The following is a 13,404-nucleotide window of genomic DNA, read 5'->3' as shown; positions in this document are numbered from 1 at the left end:
AATCATCTTCCTCCCATTTCCACTGTGATCAGGCAGAGGTTTCTGGTTTCAGAGACGAGAAAAACGTTGATTTCCACAGGAAACTCAGAACTAAAAACACGGAGAGACGATTATTTTACCACTTCAAACACCAAATATACATTCATATGCATTAATACACAGTGGAAAGTGTTAGAAGCTAACAGCAGCTAGCAGCAGAAGCTAACAGCAGCTAGAATATTCAGTGAGAAGCTTGAATTCAAAGTTAACTTCAGCTTCAAATTAGAAACCCTGAACTGAAAACTGATCATATTTCATGCAGCTGTGAGGAACCTGCAGGGGGCAGCACTGCTGGTTGCTATAGTAACCACACAACCCAAAGAGATGAAATGAAACTGGATCTGTGTTTGTTCTGTTTTCAGGCTGAGCGATCTGTCAGCCAATCAGGCAGCGCTCGGGGACGAAGCGGCCGACTTCAGGCGGCCATGTTGGGTCCCACGCTCAGCTGCACTGAGACCAACCAGGCTTTAATGCGAGCAGTAATGGTGGAGCAGGACGGATATGAACCCATAAAACTGACCCAGTCCGAGTTCTGATTCAGACTGATTCTGCAACATGTGACTGATTTATTTCTACATGCAAACAGTGACGGGTTTCACTGCAGGACAAACGTGTTCATGAAGGTATGAGGCGTTTCTGATTCCTTAATCAATTCAGATGTTCTGAAGGTACGATGGAAACTTTCTCTTCTGATTACAGAAATAAAATCGGAGCTATGCTGGGAGTCTCCATCGCTTTACATTGATCTTCATGGCAGAAATCAATACAAAGCTGAAAAAATGTCTGAAATCAACATGGAAGCTCTCAGGATGGTTTTCTTCTCTTTGAAACCAATCGGGTTTAACTCTGAGGTTTTACTGGTTTTCACATTTTTATGTAAATTTTAGTTCTGCAATATTTTTGCCTGAACTCGTCTCAGTGCTGCCCCCCTCAGGTTGAACCGTGTCGCCATAAAAGTCTCCAACAAAAAAAAAAGTCATAAGATTTGCTGCCTTTTCAATAAAAAACAACTAGCACTGCTAACGCCTGCGTTGCTATCACCAGCGCTGCTAACGCCTGCGCTCAGCGGAGTGGCCCAGTGTGGGGGTGTGGCCTTACGCTTGTATACGCCCACATTGTCTATTGGCTCCGCCTTCTTTGGTGTGTTTGTTCTGGGGGCGGGGCTGTGTTCTCAATGGGGCGGGGCTACGTTTAAACGCCTCCATTGTGGTTCACATGTTATGTTCTGTGTTTTTCTGTGTATTTATTTCGAGTTTCTGTCACTGAGTCTCCCTGTTTTCCTGTCTTACCCTTTGATTACTCCCTGGGTATTTAACCTCACCTGTGTCCTTTGTTCTTCGTCGGGTCCTTGTCTACCTACAGTCAGTTGTCGAGTGTGTTCTGAGTTTGTCGTCTCCTGTCCTTCGTTTATCCTGTTGCTACCGGTGCTGAGTCTTTGTATTCCGCTCTGCTGTGCTGCCAGGATTTTGGACTATTTGGATCTGTTTTGTACAACTACTCATCATTAAAACATCAACATTTGCACTTCCACCTGGTTCCACCGCGTCTGCCTCACCATCCACCACCACTCTTTATGACATCACACTGATATAAGCTAATCTTAGCATCTAAGCTAGCTTTTGCACCAGTTCCATCTGGATCAGTTTATACCCATTTTATTAAGCCACTCTTGAAAACATGCCATTCAGCTGAAATAGCTGCTCATGGAAACTAATTAAAAGGTTTAAAACAAGTGAAAGTGTGAGACGTGCAGCTCACAGTGCAGCCTGACACTTTGAACACATCTGAGCCCAAAGCTTTGAGCTGACTGCTGACTAAGCACAAGGTCAACTAAATTTCTATTCCCTCTAACTTGACACAATATGGTTTTCTTTTTTCTTTCTCCTTTCTGTCACAAACAGAGAGAAACAGAGAAACTTTCTTCTGAAGCCATTGTACTTAAAACAGAAGCGATTCCTTGGGGCTTGCCTACAATCGCCTCAGTCAGCCGTCTCAGCCTGGATTTCAGGTTGAAACTCCGCTGAGCTCCCCAGTTTTTGGCCAACCATTACCTCAGGCTATTTGTACAAATTGCCCATGTCACACCTGGTCATAGTTCTTGTCTGTATCAGCGCAGTGCAGCAGGTCTGCACTGGGGAAATAAATGTGGCAATGCAGAGGAGGGCGAAGGCAGACGTTGGCACATGTTGCATCAATCTCCCGTCACAGCGACTCGGTTTGGCCTCCGCGTCCCAGGAAGAGACGCGTGTGGACACGCAGAGACGGGGGAAAACATTTCCATTAAGATGGCAACAATTACAACCAGGCTCAGAAGAATAATTGGCAATGTTGGAGAATTTTAATTTCTTAGAAAGCTTTCCTGACAGAAGCTCACCTTAAAGTCTGGCAGGCCAGAGAAATGGAAGCAGGAAACACGGCTAACGAGGCTTTTAATCAGCAGGAGTTTACAGGAAATCCACATCAGCTAATGAGTCGACTGGAGGTCAGGATGCAGGTACAGAGGCGCGGTGGGTACGTACCTGCCCACCGAGCAGGAAGCAGAGGAAAACAAGCTGCTTCAAAGTGAATTTAACTTTGACTGGGATCTGGATCGCTGCTGTTTCTATCAACGTTTTTTGATTTGAATTTTAAAGCATCAAAATAGAAACGGTTGATGGAAACGGCAAAATCTGAAATAACTTCCTCAATTTTGCAAAAAAGCTTTTACACTTGAGATGGTTTTTAGGTTTTCTAAAGAGTTAACACACCAAAGAGAAGATGAAAACATAAATACCATCCATAAATTCTGACATAGCAAACGCTCCCATCCACTGAGAGTCTGTGCCTTACCAGAGCCACCAAACTGAGAAGTCCAAACCTGCAGCCAGCTGTCATGCAAGTTTTGAGTGAACTTTTAAAATGCTACAATAAAGAAGAAACAAAGAAAATGCAAATTAAGTGTGTTTCTATCAACTGGTTTAGAGCAAACCTTCTCCAGATGTTGACGCTGCGCACAGCTGTAATAAACAGGAAGTGGAGGCTGGCACTAGCATGAACACATCTCAGGAAAATAGAGGTTCCTCTGCTCCAAGAGGGACGTCTAGCGCCTCTGGTAAGGCAGAGACCCACCGTGGATGGGAAACTTGTTTCCATTTCCACGTTAGCGCATTAACTCTTTCTCAGAGAAGTCGACCACCACCTCCAGCCAGTGTAAGATGTTTTTACAGAAATTAAGAAGTTGTTTGTCATTTTGTTGTTTCCATCAAACTTTTCTTATGCGATGCTTCAAAATGTGGGTAAACAGAAGTTGATGGAAACACGGCTAACATAGAGCTGGACCTCAGAGGAAAGTTTCCACCACCCTGATGGATCCACACCATGAAGAATCAGGGTCTTCTGAAGGCAGGAAACAGTTTAACCTGGAACTAAACATCTGAATCAGAGGAATCTCTCTGGTCCTTTTCCTGCCTGATTTCTGCGACGTTCAGGTCTAAAAGAGGCTCAGAACCCCTCAGAGTGTCGTGAACAAAGCTCCGACGTTCAACTTAACAGCAACAGTGTGGAGCGGCGGAGAGGCGCGGCCTGAACTGGAGGACGGAAATAAATCGTTTGTTCTAAAAAGAAAATATGTCTGAATAAAAGACGCCTATAGAAACACACATCCAGAGTCAGAGGCACCGCTGGGTGTGACACTGAATAAATGATCAAGCCTGAGAAACAACATCGACTATAAAACCTCCCTATCATAATAAGGAGCCTCTCTGAATCAACTGAAAACAACGACTCTGTAATTAACAGGAGCAGAAACATTTTCCTCCTGCTTCACAGCACATCGTCCTGCTCCTCTTGGCTCCTTTTAGGAGTGTTTTAATTAGGATCTGGCACCGAGCACGAGTAGAGCCGCCGCCGCCGCCGCCGCAGAAGCAAAGGAGGCGGATTAGCAGAGCTGCTAACAGCTGATGATGTCATCATGTTACTGTAGAATATCGTCTCTACTGCTGGATGCTGAGCTGTTAGCATGTTAGCATGAGATGGGCATACAGCAACAGTCAGAGGCCTGTTCAGATTCGTTGTGATACTGACTGCTACAGGAGCTCCTTCCTGCCCACAGCATCACCATCAACAGATGATTTATTAACATTTCACCTCCATCTATCCAACCAGGACAGACTCATTTCTCCCACTTTGAAGTAAATAAAGTATTTTTAAATTGAGTTATCCATTAAAATCACAGTTTTCTTGTTTCTGCTGTGATTAATTTGTGTGGAGAGCGCCGCCACTGCAGCTGAGGTCCTGCACTATGTGGCTCCATTTCCCATCAGGCATCAATTATTTCAGTGTAAATAGTCATTTGTAAAGTGATAAGTCGTGTCAGTGAAAATGAGAGCTAATTAGATTAGAAAACTTTCCTAATGACTCTGTTTCTGCTCGTCTCTCCGCGGCGCGTCGAACTGGCAGCCGGATGAGTGTAACGTTGGATTAGGAGAATTTAGCAAACGTCAGAATAAACTTTCTGACTCAGCTGTTTTTCTCCTCTGCTTGGTGACTAAAAGAAAACACTGAAAAAGTTTCCAAAGTATTTCACTTTTCTCCCTTTGAAGTGTCACTTTGAGAGGTGGCTGTCTGTTTCAGCTTTCGTTCAAAGCGTTCTGCTGAACTGCAGAAGTGAAGACGACTCAAAACTCCTTCAGCAGAAATGAGACAAATCCCTCAAAGCTCGATGGTCTGGCCTAAATACTGAGCCGGATTAAAACTGCTCATTTCTGCTACAATAATTATGTGACTGGATATTATGACAGACGTAACAATCTGGGGTCAGTTTAATGGAGAGAGTTGAAGAGGTACTTAAAAAGAGATTTTCTCTGCCAGGATAAATAAGACAAATTAAAACCTTCACTCCACTTTCTCTGCCCTGAACACCAGATTATGGATTATTATTGAAGCACATTATTAGTCCTATCATAGAAGCTACAGTTGGTGAATGAATGTAGGACAGTTTTCCAGTCACGGCTCATGAAGTCTTGACCTGCCTTAAATGTTTCATGCAGGTGAAACACAGGGACAGGTCTCCAGTCCATCAGGGGGCGACAGAGAGACAAACAGGACAGACAACCATCCACACACCGAGGGCCCGACGAGGACGGAACGAAGTCAGACTGTCGATGCGAGGTGACGAGGTCGTTTTCATAAATCCTTCACAGTCAGTGAAACCGTCCAGCTGCAGTAACGTCACGATGTTTGGTCATTTGGTTTAAACGCAGAGAAGAACAACGTCTCCCAAAGTTTCCAAAGAGTCTGCAGTCTGAACGCTCATGTTGCATTTTACCCGACTTTTATGTCATTAACGTGAGACATGCGTCAAAATTCAGCACCAGAAGAGGCCAGGCGGCCATCTTTACTGCCGTAAACAGAGCGCCGGGCGGCCATCTTTACTGCCGTAAACAGAGCGCCGGGCGGCCATCTTTACTGCCGTAAACAGAGCGCCGGGCGGCCATCTTTACAGAGCGCCGGGCGGCCATCTTTACTGCCATAAACAGAGTGCCGGGCGGCCATCTTTACTGCTGTAAACAGAGCGCCGGGCGGCCATCTTTACTGCTGTAAACAGAGCGCCAGGCAGCCATCTTTACTGCCGTAAACAGAGTGCCGGGCGGCCATCTTTACTGCTGTAAACAGAGCGCCAGGCAGCCATCTTTACTGCTGTAAACAGAGTGCCGGGCGGCCATCTTTACTGCTGTAAACAGAGCGCCGGGCGGCCATCTTTACTGCTGTAAACAGAGCGCCGGGCGGCCATCTTTACTGCCATAAACAGAGTGCCGGGCGGCCATCTTTACTGCTGTAAACAGAGCGCCAGGCAGCCATCTTTACTGCCGTAAACAGAGCGCCGGGCAGCCATCTTTGCAGAGCGCCAGGCGGCCATCTTTACAGAGCGCTGGGCAGCCATCTTTACTGCCGTAAACAGAGCGCCAAGCGGCCATCTTTATAGAGCGCTGGGCAGCCATCTTTACTGCCGTAAACAGAGCGCCAAGCGGCCATCTTTATAGAGCGCTGGGCAGCCATCTTTACTGCCGTAAACAGAGCGCCAAGCAGCCATCTTTATAGAGCGCTGGGCAGCCATCTTTACTGCCGTAAACAGAGCGCCGGGCGGCCATCTTTCTAGCTTTACCTCTCATAGTTCAATGCAACACATTATCATAATCTCACACAAACCATAATTGTTACACAAAATGAATATTCTGGGGCCTAACTCCAACTCCTGAGGGACACCACAAGGATTTTTCAAACATGCTGAAGAGAAACTGCCCAACATGTCACAATCTTCATCCAATCATTTCCTTTATTCTGAAACCATTGTGCTTCCTAACTTTACATTGTGATTAACGATGTCAAAATCGATAGTAAAATCAATGAAAACTTGGATTATCTCACACCAATGTACCCATAACAACTGTAGCATAAAACATAGAAAGGGTCAAGGGGTGTAAATACTTTTTCAGTCCACCGTAGTTCCCAGCTCTGTGGAAACATGAATAAAATCAGAGTATTTCTGAGCTCAAAGCTTCGCTCTCATACTTTAAAGCATAATTGGAATAGAGCTGAGATCCTGAGAGTCAAATGGTGAATTTTGATTTACCCCCAGCTATGCTGAAATTCTGCTAAGGCAGCATGAAGACGTCTTTCCTTCCTGTCTCCTCTGGAGCTTTAATCCCATCTGAAGGAGACGGAGCGCTGGTGAAGCTGCAGGCGTCACCGGAGGCCCAGCTGACCGCGGTCACACGGCACACCTGGTCGCTGCAGCCATTACTCCTCACACAACCGCAGAAATGAGAAAACATCCTGGAACTATCAGAATATTTTCATGTTTCTGCACCATTTCAATGTGCAGGGATTCAGCCACCTGCTGTTTCCTCTCAATGAAATATTTCACTTAAACAAACAAATGATAAATCCAAACACCTGAGCAAAAACTGCTTTCATAACATAAATGTAGTTTATGAAGAATTCCTCAGTTCTGGGTGAAGCAGTAAACACAACCTAAACCTGCTGAACTGAACTGAATTCAATTCAGACACATTGGAAGATTCTCTAGCAAATCAATCAAATTTAGGTCTTTGACTAGACCACAACTAAATCTTTATTTTGCTTGTTGAACATAGATGAACTTTCTGCTGCTAGAGCAGAAAATCTTCCTCATTTAATGAATCCCTGACCATGATACTGCCACCACCATGTTTGACTTCAGGTCTGATGTTTTTTGGGAATCCTTCTGGATCGATCAGGTTGTGCTGCTTCAGGTCTTTGAACGACTTCCTGTTGAATTGATTGTTCCTGCAGTAATTTAAATAAATTTAAATAAATGAAGTGAAACATGTTTTATTTGAATTGATATTAAAATTATTTTAACAATCGGAAATGTTCAGGTTCCCCACATGATGACCAAACAGAGGAAAGTTTCCAGTTCAGTCCAGGTTGGATGTTCTGTGGATCCTGACCAGCGGGTCAGACGGATCGTGTTCATGTCAAATGCATCTGACCTTTTGACCCCAGGGGCCAGAGACATTTGGACGGACAGAAACCCAGACGGGCTGCTGATTGTCCTTCAGCTAGCTGCAGCTCAGACACGTCGAGCGAACCCGACGGCCAAAACACCAGGATGAGAAACAACAACCAAAAAACACAAACAACACCAAATATATATTCATATATTCTGAAGAAAAGACGAGAACACCTGGAAGCTAGGAGACTTTTAACAGAAACAAAATAAATGTTTTTTTAGTTTTCAGAACTTTAAATAGATTTTTTTTCACGTTTGATTGAGGATCAGATGTTGGATCGCCATGACGACGGGTGTCACATAAAACCTGCAGAACCAGGCGTGCTTCACATACTTTACATGATTTCTCTCTGTGTTCATAATTATGTCCAGATCATTAAACTTTAATGCTGTTTATTTAAAGGGCCAGCCACATCAATTAGCATGAATACTTCAGTCTGCATGTAAATGAGCCACATTTAGCCACACAGGCTCATTTCTATCTGCAGTTCTGCTCAGGAGCATCTTATAAAATCCACATCATTAATAAAATAGGGCAAAAGAACATTGGAAATTAATCTCAAACCAGAGAGATAATCATGTATGTAAATGGGGAACATGATCTGATATCAAAATGCAGAATTATTCATAAAGAGATTTAAAAGAGGCTTTTAGGTTCTTATGATAATAATAAAACCAGGAAACATTAGAGACCGAGGATCAGTGTAGCACTTAAATCCTTCTGATGTACTTCATAATGTGTTGTTGTAACAAAAACAACTTTAACAGTAAAAGTGTGAGCGGCTTGGAGAGCAGCAGACTGTTAGCGGCTGGAGGCCGAGCCGATAACAAGCAAAACTAAAACTGTCTGACATTTTTGTTAAGGACAACTTTCCCCTAAAATCACTGCAGAAGGTCTCTTTACTTTCCCCCTGAGAGTCTCCCTAATAAAACCGACAGACAGGAAAGTTTCACACTTTGGTTTGAAACAAAGTGACTCTTCAGCAGTTCGTCATGTGGAGCCATAAAACACAAAAGGAGCCGAAGTCGTGGTTTTCTGATCCTCCGTAAAGCTCCTGTCGTCTCCACCCAACCGGCTTTTCTGTCCACGTTTCGCTGCTTCTGCTGTTAACAGAAAAATAAAACGCAGCTCATCCGCAGTGTTGTCATGCCAACGATTATTTTTCTAAAATTAGAAAAATTACAGCTCACGTTAATTTAAAGAATTTTCTATAAACACTAATTAAATAATGCAATGATCCCAACTGCAGTTATGGGAAATATTGTTTTATATATATTTGCTTTTTCGTTATTTGTTTACTGTGGAAATACAGCAATGCATTCTGGGTACACAGTGGAGAACCTGAGGAGAGGAAACGGATCAGTCTTCACCACTTCAAAATAAGAGCATATAAACGACAGATGTTGAACTTTATTTAATTGGAAGTTTACAAAAAACAGAACGTAAATTCCCGGATTAATTATAATTAATCAGGAAAAATTCATTTAGAGGAAGCTAAATACGTTAAATGTTTCCAAAGTTCACAAAAACGCTAACGCGCTAAACAAAGCTAATCTGCTAATGTTAGCGCTTTAGCAGCAGTGTGTTCACCTCTGAGGAAGAGATGATTTGGTATTTAGTTGTCATAACAAAGCATAAATATTTATTCTGCTGTGTTAGTTTTAACCTGGCTGCAGCTCTGGCTTAGTTAAAGTAACGAGCTGATAACAGTTTAGAAACTATTTTTATTCATTAATCATTTATAAATTTTATGTTTCTTTAGCTTTCTTGGGGAAAACACTGGGAAATGTTACATCAGGACTACTGAACGTCTTCTGGAAGCTGCTGCTGTGAAACAGCAGCTTTTATTAGAGTGGAGAGATTTTATTTTATTAGCATATGAAGCAGTGGGAGCAAAAACAAGCCTTTGATGGCTCTTATGTTCTCCATGGTTTATATCATCCCTGTTTGCTTTCTTAATGCTGCATTTTCAGGCCCAAGACTCTAAAACAGAGAAGAGCTTCATAAAGTGAACATAAAGTCGGCCTGAAAGCCAATGAATGCAGCCATTAGTCTCTCATCTTGTAGAGTGGAAGTGCGGTGTGTAAGTACACAAGCTATGAGGCCGACTGGCAGGAGAAACAAAGATGTTATTGTAGCTCACAGAGCATCTAATGGCTTCCTGTAGTGATGAAGGTGACGTTTGAAATAAGAGCTGCTCCTGTAACCCAGTTAAACTTAATGAGCTGAGAAACTCTGAGACGTTTCTGTGAAGAGGCTGGATCGGCTTCAGCCACAGAAACCGGAGATGCAACAGCAAACAGGTGAATCGAGCCAGCAGGTAAATACATGGAATAAAAACATTAAATACTTTTGATGTGACTCTAATACCTGTGGCTCAGTTTGTTTTACCTCCCAAATAAATATAACGGTGTTGCCAAACACTGAGTAACAGGGAAACCCATCCATCTGTCCGTCCCTCCGTCCTGTCAAACGTCTCTTCCTCCATCCCACCATCGCTCCTTAACTAGATCCTCCTCTTCCTCTGACTGAGGCCAACGTCCAGCTGGAAGGGAGAAACTGACTCTCATCCATCCAACAGAACCGCACCGACCTGGTTTGAGCTGTCGGTCCTTCAGAGCCTCTGCATGCTCAGCGGGTCAAGAGGCGGCCCGCACTGGGAACGGGCTCCACTTTGTGCCAACAATGTGATCACAGCTCTTATTAAAATAATATTTAAAGCAAAATCAACACATCATGCAGATTCCATAAATCCATCAGGAAATGAGAGGATCAGGAGATTTTCCCCATTTAGGCACCAAACACATGTTGCTGATCTTTATCTGAACTCAAACAAAGAACATTCTGTCTGTTGATGTGCTTGCAGAATGACTGTGTTTCACTTTTAAAGCTTTAATCTACCAGACCAGGTTACGAGCCAGAGGTGAGTAAAACTGGTTGCTTTGAGCTCTAGCTGATTGTTTGAAGTCAGCGCCTCTAAGCGTGTCAGAGCGGATCTTACCTGATGCTCTGTGTCTCCAGTATGTCCGGGTCTGAGGCGTTGAGTGACGCCACGAAGCTGCCCACTGGGATGTTCTCCATCCTGGTGACAACCAGGGGGTCTGGGAAGAAGACGGGTCCCTCGTTGATGTCCTCCACTGTGACGTGGACGGTTGCCGTGGAGCTGGGACCGTAGCCGACGTCGGGAACCAAAGGATCCTCGTTCTCCACTCTGATGAGGAGCGTGTGGAACGCCGTGGTCTCGTAGTCCAGAGGCTGAAGAGGAGAAACGACGAAGAACGACGAGGTTTAAACGATGAGGTTTGGTTGTTTTCCATGAGTTCATGCTGGAGTAGTCTCACCTTGACCACTGACAGCATTCCTTCGTTGTTGTCTGGGTTGGTTTGGACCTCAAAGCTCTGTTTGGGATCTCCGCTGATGATGGAGTACATGGCTCGCCAGGCGCCCGTGGCCGGGTCGTCCCGGTCGTCCACCGTCAGGTTGACCACGACGCCTCGGGAGCCTTCATGCACACGAGCCTCAAACTGACGAGAGAACCACAGAGACAAACATGAGGGAGGGAAACCAAACTCTACTGGACCTGGAAGGGTTGGTTCTGGTAAAGACGATGCTGGGACACGAATTTCAGAACTAAAAATGGATTTCAACAATATGAAAAATGGCATTATAGATAATATTACATAGTGTCTCTGAAGCACAGAAATACTGGAAACAATCAAACATTATTATCAAATTCTTCCTCAGAGGAAAAAGTGAAACACAAAATTTAATCTGGATGAAAAAATGAAGCTTTTCCTGCCATGTGGATGAAATGTTCATCAGACGGGACATTGACCTTTAACTCAACACAACGTGTGTTTATTTCACTTAATCTGTGTGTGTGTTTATTCACAGTGTGTGTTTGTTTCATTTAAACAACACACACACACACTGTGTTTAACTGAAGTAAACACAGTGTGTGTTTACAACACACACACTGTGTTAAACAGTGTGTGTTTGTTGGGATGAAGTGTGTGGAAAGTTAATGGCAAAGTAATTATTATTGTTTTATTATCTTAGTCTGATGGTAAAACGCTGTGTGTGAAAGTCATGATGCATTTAGCATGCTGAGGTGAGTAAATCCTGATCAGTGCAGACAGAATGTCTCCATAGCAAAACATTAGATTGAGAAATAATTTCATTAGATCATTAAGATGATTTTTGTAGCTCATAAATATATTTGTGTAATCCAATCAGTGACATCCACCAGATGAGTTTATATAAAGGTTTGTAAAACCCAGCTTTTATTTTGATAGTCCACTTCTGGTTACCAACAGGTGAATTTGAATATTAGCTGTGAGATTAATATTTAGTTTGCAAACTAAATATTTGGATTGAAACTGTGACATTTATAAATGAATTATTAACACGGTGATTTTGAAAAATTAACCCCATTATTCTCTTTTATGACTAAATAATCACAATTATTGTGTTAATGTTTGACTGTAATGCAGCGACAGCAGAGTGCTGCTGTTTACATGCTTCAGCTTGATGAAAGCAGCTGCTAATCAGGAAACTTTGGATGATTTGGACCAGAGGAAAACATTAATATTTCATAGAGAGAAATAACCTCATTCAGAAACCTGACTGCTTGACAGGCATGTTTTGACTTTTTACATTACTTGTACATATTTAGCTTTTCTTGTGGGAGATGGGGAATTGTTCAGACTTTCTTCTTTAAGCTACAGACTTGTCTGAATGTCAAACCTTAATAGACAGAGAGACAGACAGAGAGAAAAATGGAATATATGTGAGATTTTCTGGAGTCAAATCCAAGAAAAGCCTTCAGTGTAGCTTTAATTCCCTGGACAATACACACATCAAGCCACAGCTAAATAAACAACTATTCACACCCAGAGTCCTTACAGTGCATCTCATTTATTGTTCAGTGTCAATCACTTCCCACCTCGTTGTTGGCAGCGCCTCAGTCAGATTCCTATCGATGTGCTCTGCCAGGTTCCCACTAAACACCACATTGTGATCAGGCACAAGCAATTCTGTCAGCTTGTCTGCATGTGTGTGTGTGTGTGTGTGTCAGAGCCATTATTGTGTCAGAGCTTACAGCGTAATCTTTCAGACACAGAACAGGCTGTTTAAGGATGGCGTTGGTCCGGCCCAGATTACTGTGTCTCCTGTCACCCACAGCATTGTTGTTCCACAGATTACCCTCTTACTGCTTTACACTTCCTTGCTCTGTGCATTTATCTGAAGAGAGACGAACATTGATTTCTCCTCTTCTCTTTCTTTGCCACCTTCCCTATTCATCGAAAGCTGGTTGGGAAACACTCTGAGCCACTTTCAGTCATTTAGGCCAGAGGATGGAACGTGTCGTCCCAAAGCGGAGGAGCTGGCGCTCGCTCCAACGAGCTGGACGATCGTTGGGCCTTTTGTCCTGCAGGCCTGTGACAGTTCTGCTCTACAACATGATCTGTACAGTAGAATATGTTAAAGCATTGAAAACACACTGCTAAAGGAGGAAACAGCATGGATGCAGAACATATGGCAGGCTGACGTTTGGAGAGTCAAACATTACAAACTGTAATTTGGTTATTTATCCTGTCAGAAGAGAACAAAATGGAGGTTCACTCTTCAAATTCATATTTTCAGCATGTTATTTATTCATTTATGAAAACTTAATTAGCAAGAGAAATAATTAGCTAATTTTCAAATTCACTTCCTGATAAGCAGAACTGGACTACCAAAATAAAAGCTGAGTCTCCTGAACACCAACTCCTGCCTTCAAATCGCTTCATGTCACTTCTTCACCATCGTTTCTTTTCCTCAACAAACGACG

At 43.3% G+C, this 13,404-nt stretch overlaps 1 protein-coding gene across 3 annotated transcripts in view; it reads right to left on the bottom strand.

Annotated features, from left to right (window-relative positions):
- cdh13 (cadherin 13, H-cadherin (heart)) overlaps window positions 1-13,404 on the bottom strand; it is a 299,673-nt gene that overhangs the window by 44,878 nt on the left and 241,391 nt on the right. For all 3 annotated transcript variants that reach the window (XR_003597525.1, XM_028033098.1, XM_028033112.1), the window contains 2 exons: window positions 10,913-11,095; window positions 10,573-10,826 (listed from right to left, as the gene is read on the bottom strand). Coding sequence is in view for 2 of the 3 variants with exons in the window: in XM_028033098.1 (XP_027888899.1) it covers window positions 10,573-10,826; window positions 10,913-11,095 (437 nt within the window). In the remaining variant the exon portion in view is untranslated. The remainder of the gene's footprint in view (window positions 1-10,572; window positions 10,827-10,912; window positions 11,096-13,404) is intronic.

The sequence above is a fragment of the Xiphophorus couchianus genome, chromosome 2 (genome assembly GCF_001444195.1).
Source record: "Xiphophorus couchianus chromosome 2, X_couchianus-1.0, whole genome shotgun sequence".
NCBI classification, from domain to species: domain Eukaryota; kingdom Metazoa; phylum Chordata; class Actinopteri; order Cyprinodontiformes; family Poeciliidae; genus Xiphophorus; species Xiphophorus couchianus.
This window is presented reverse-complemented; position numbering and strand designations above follow the sequence as displayed.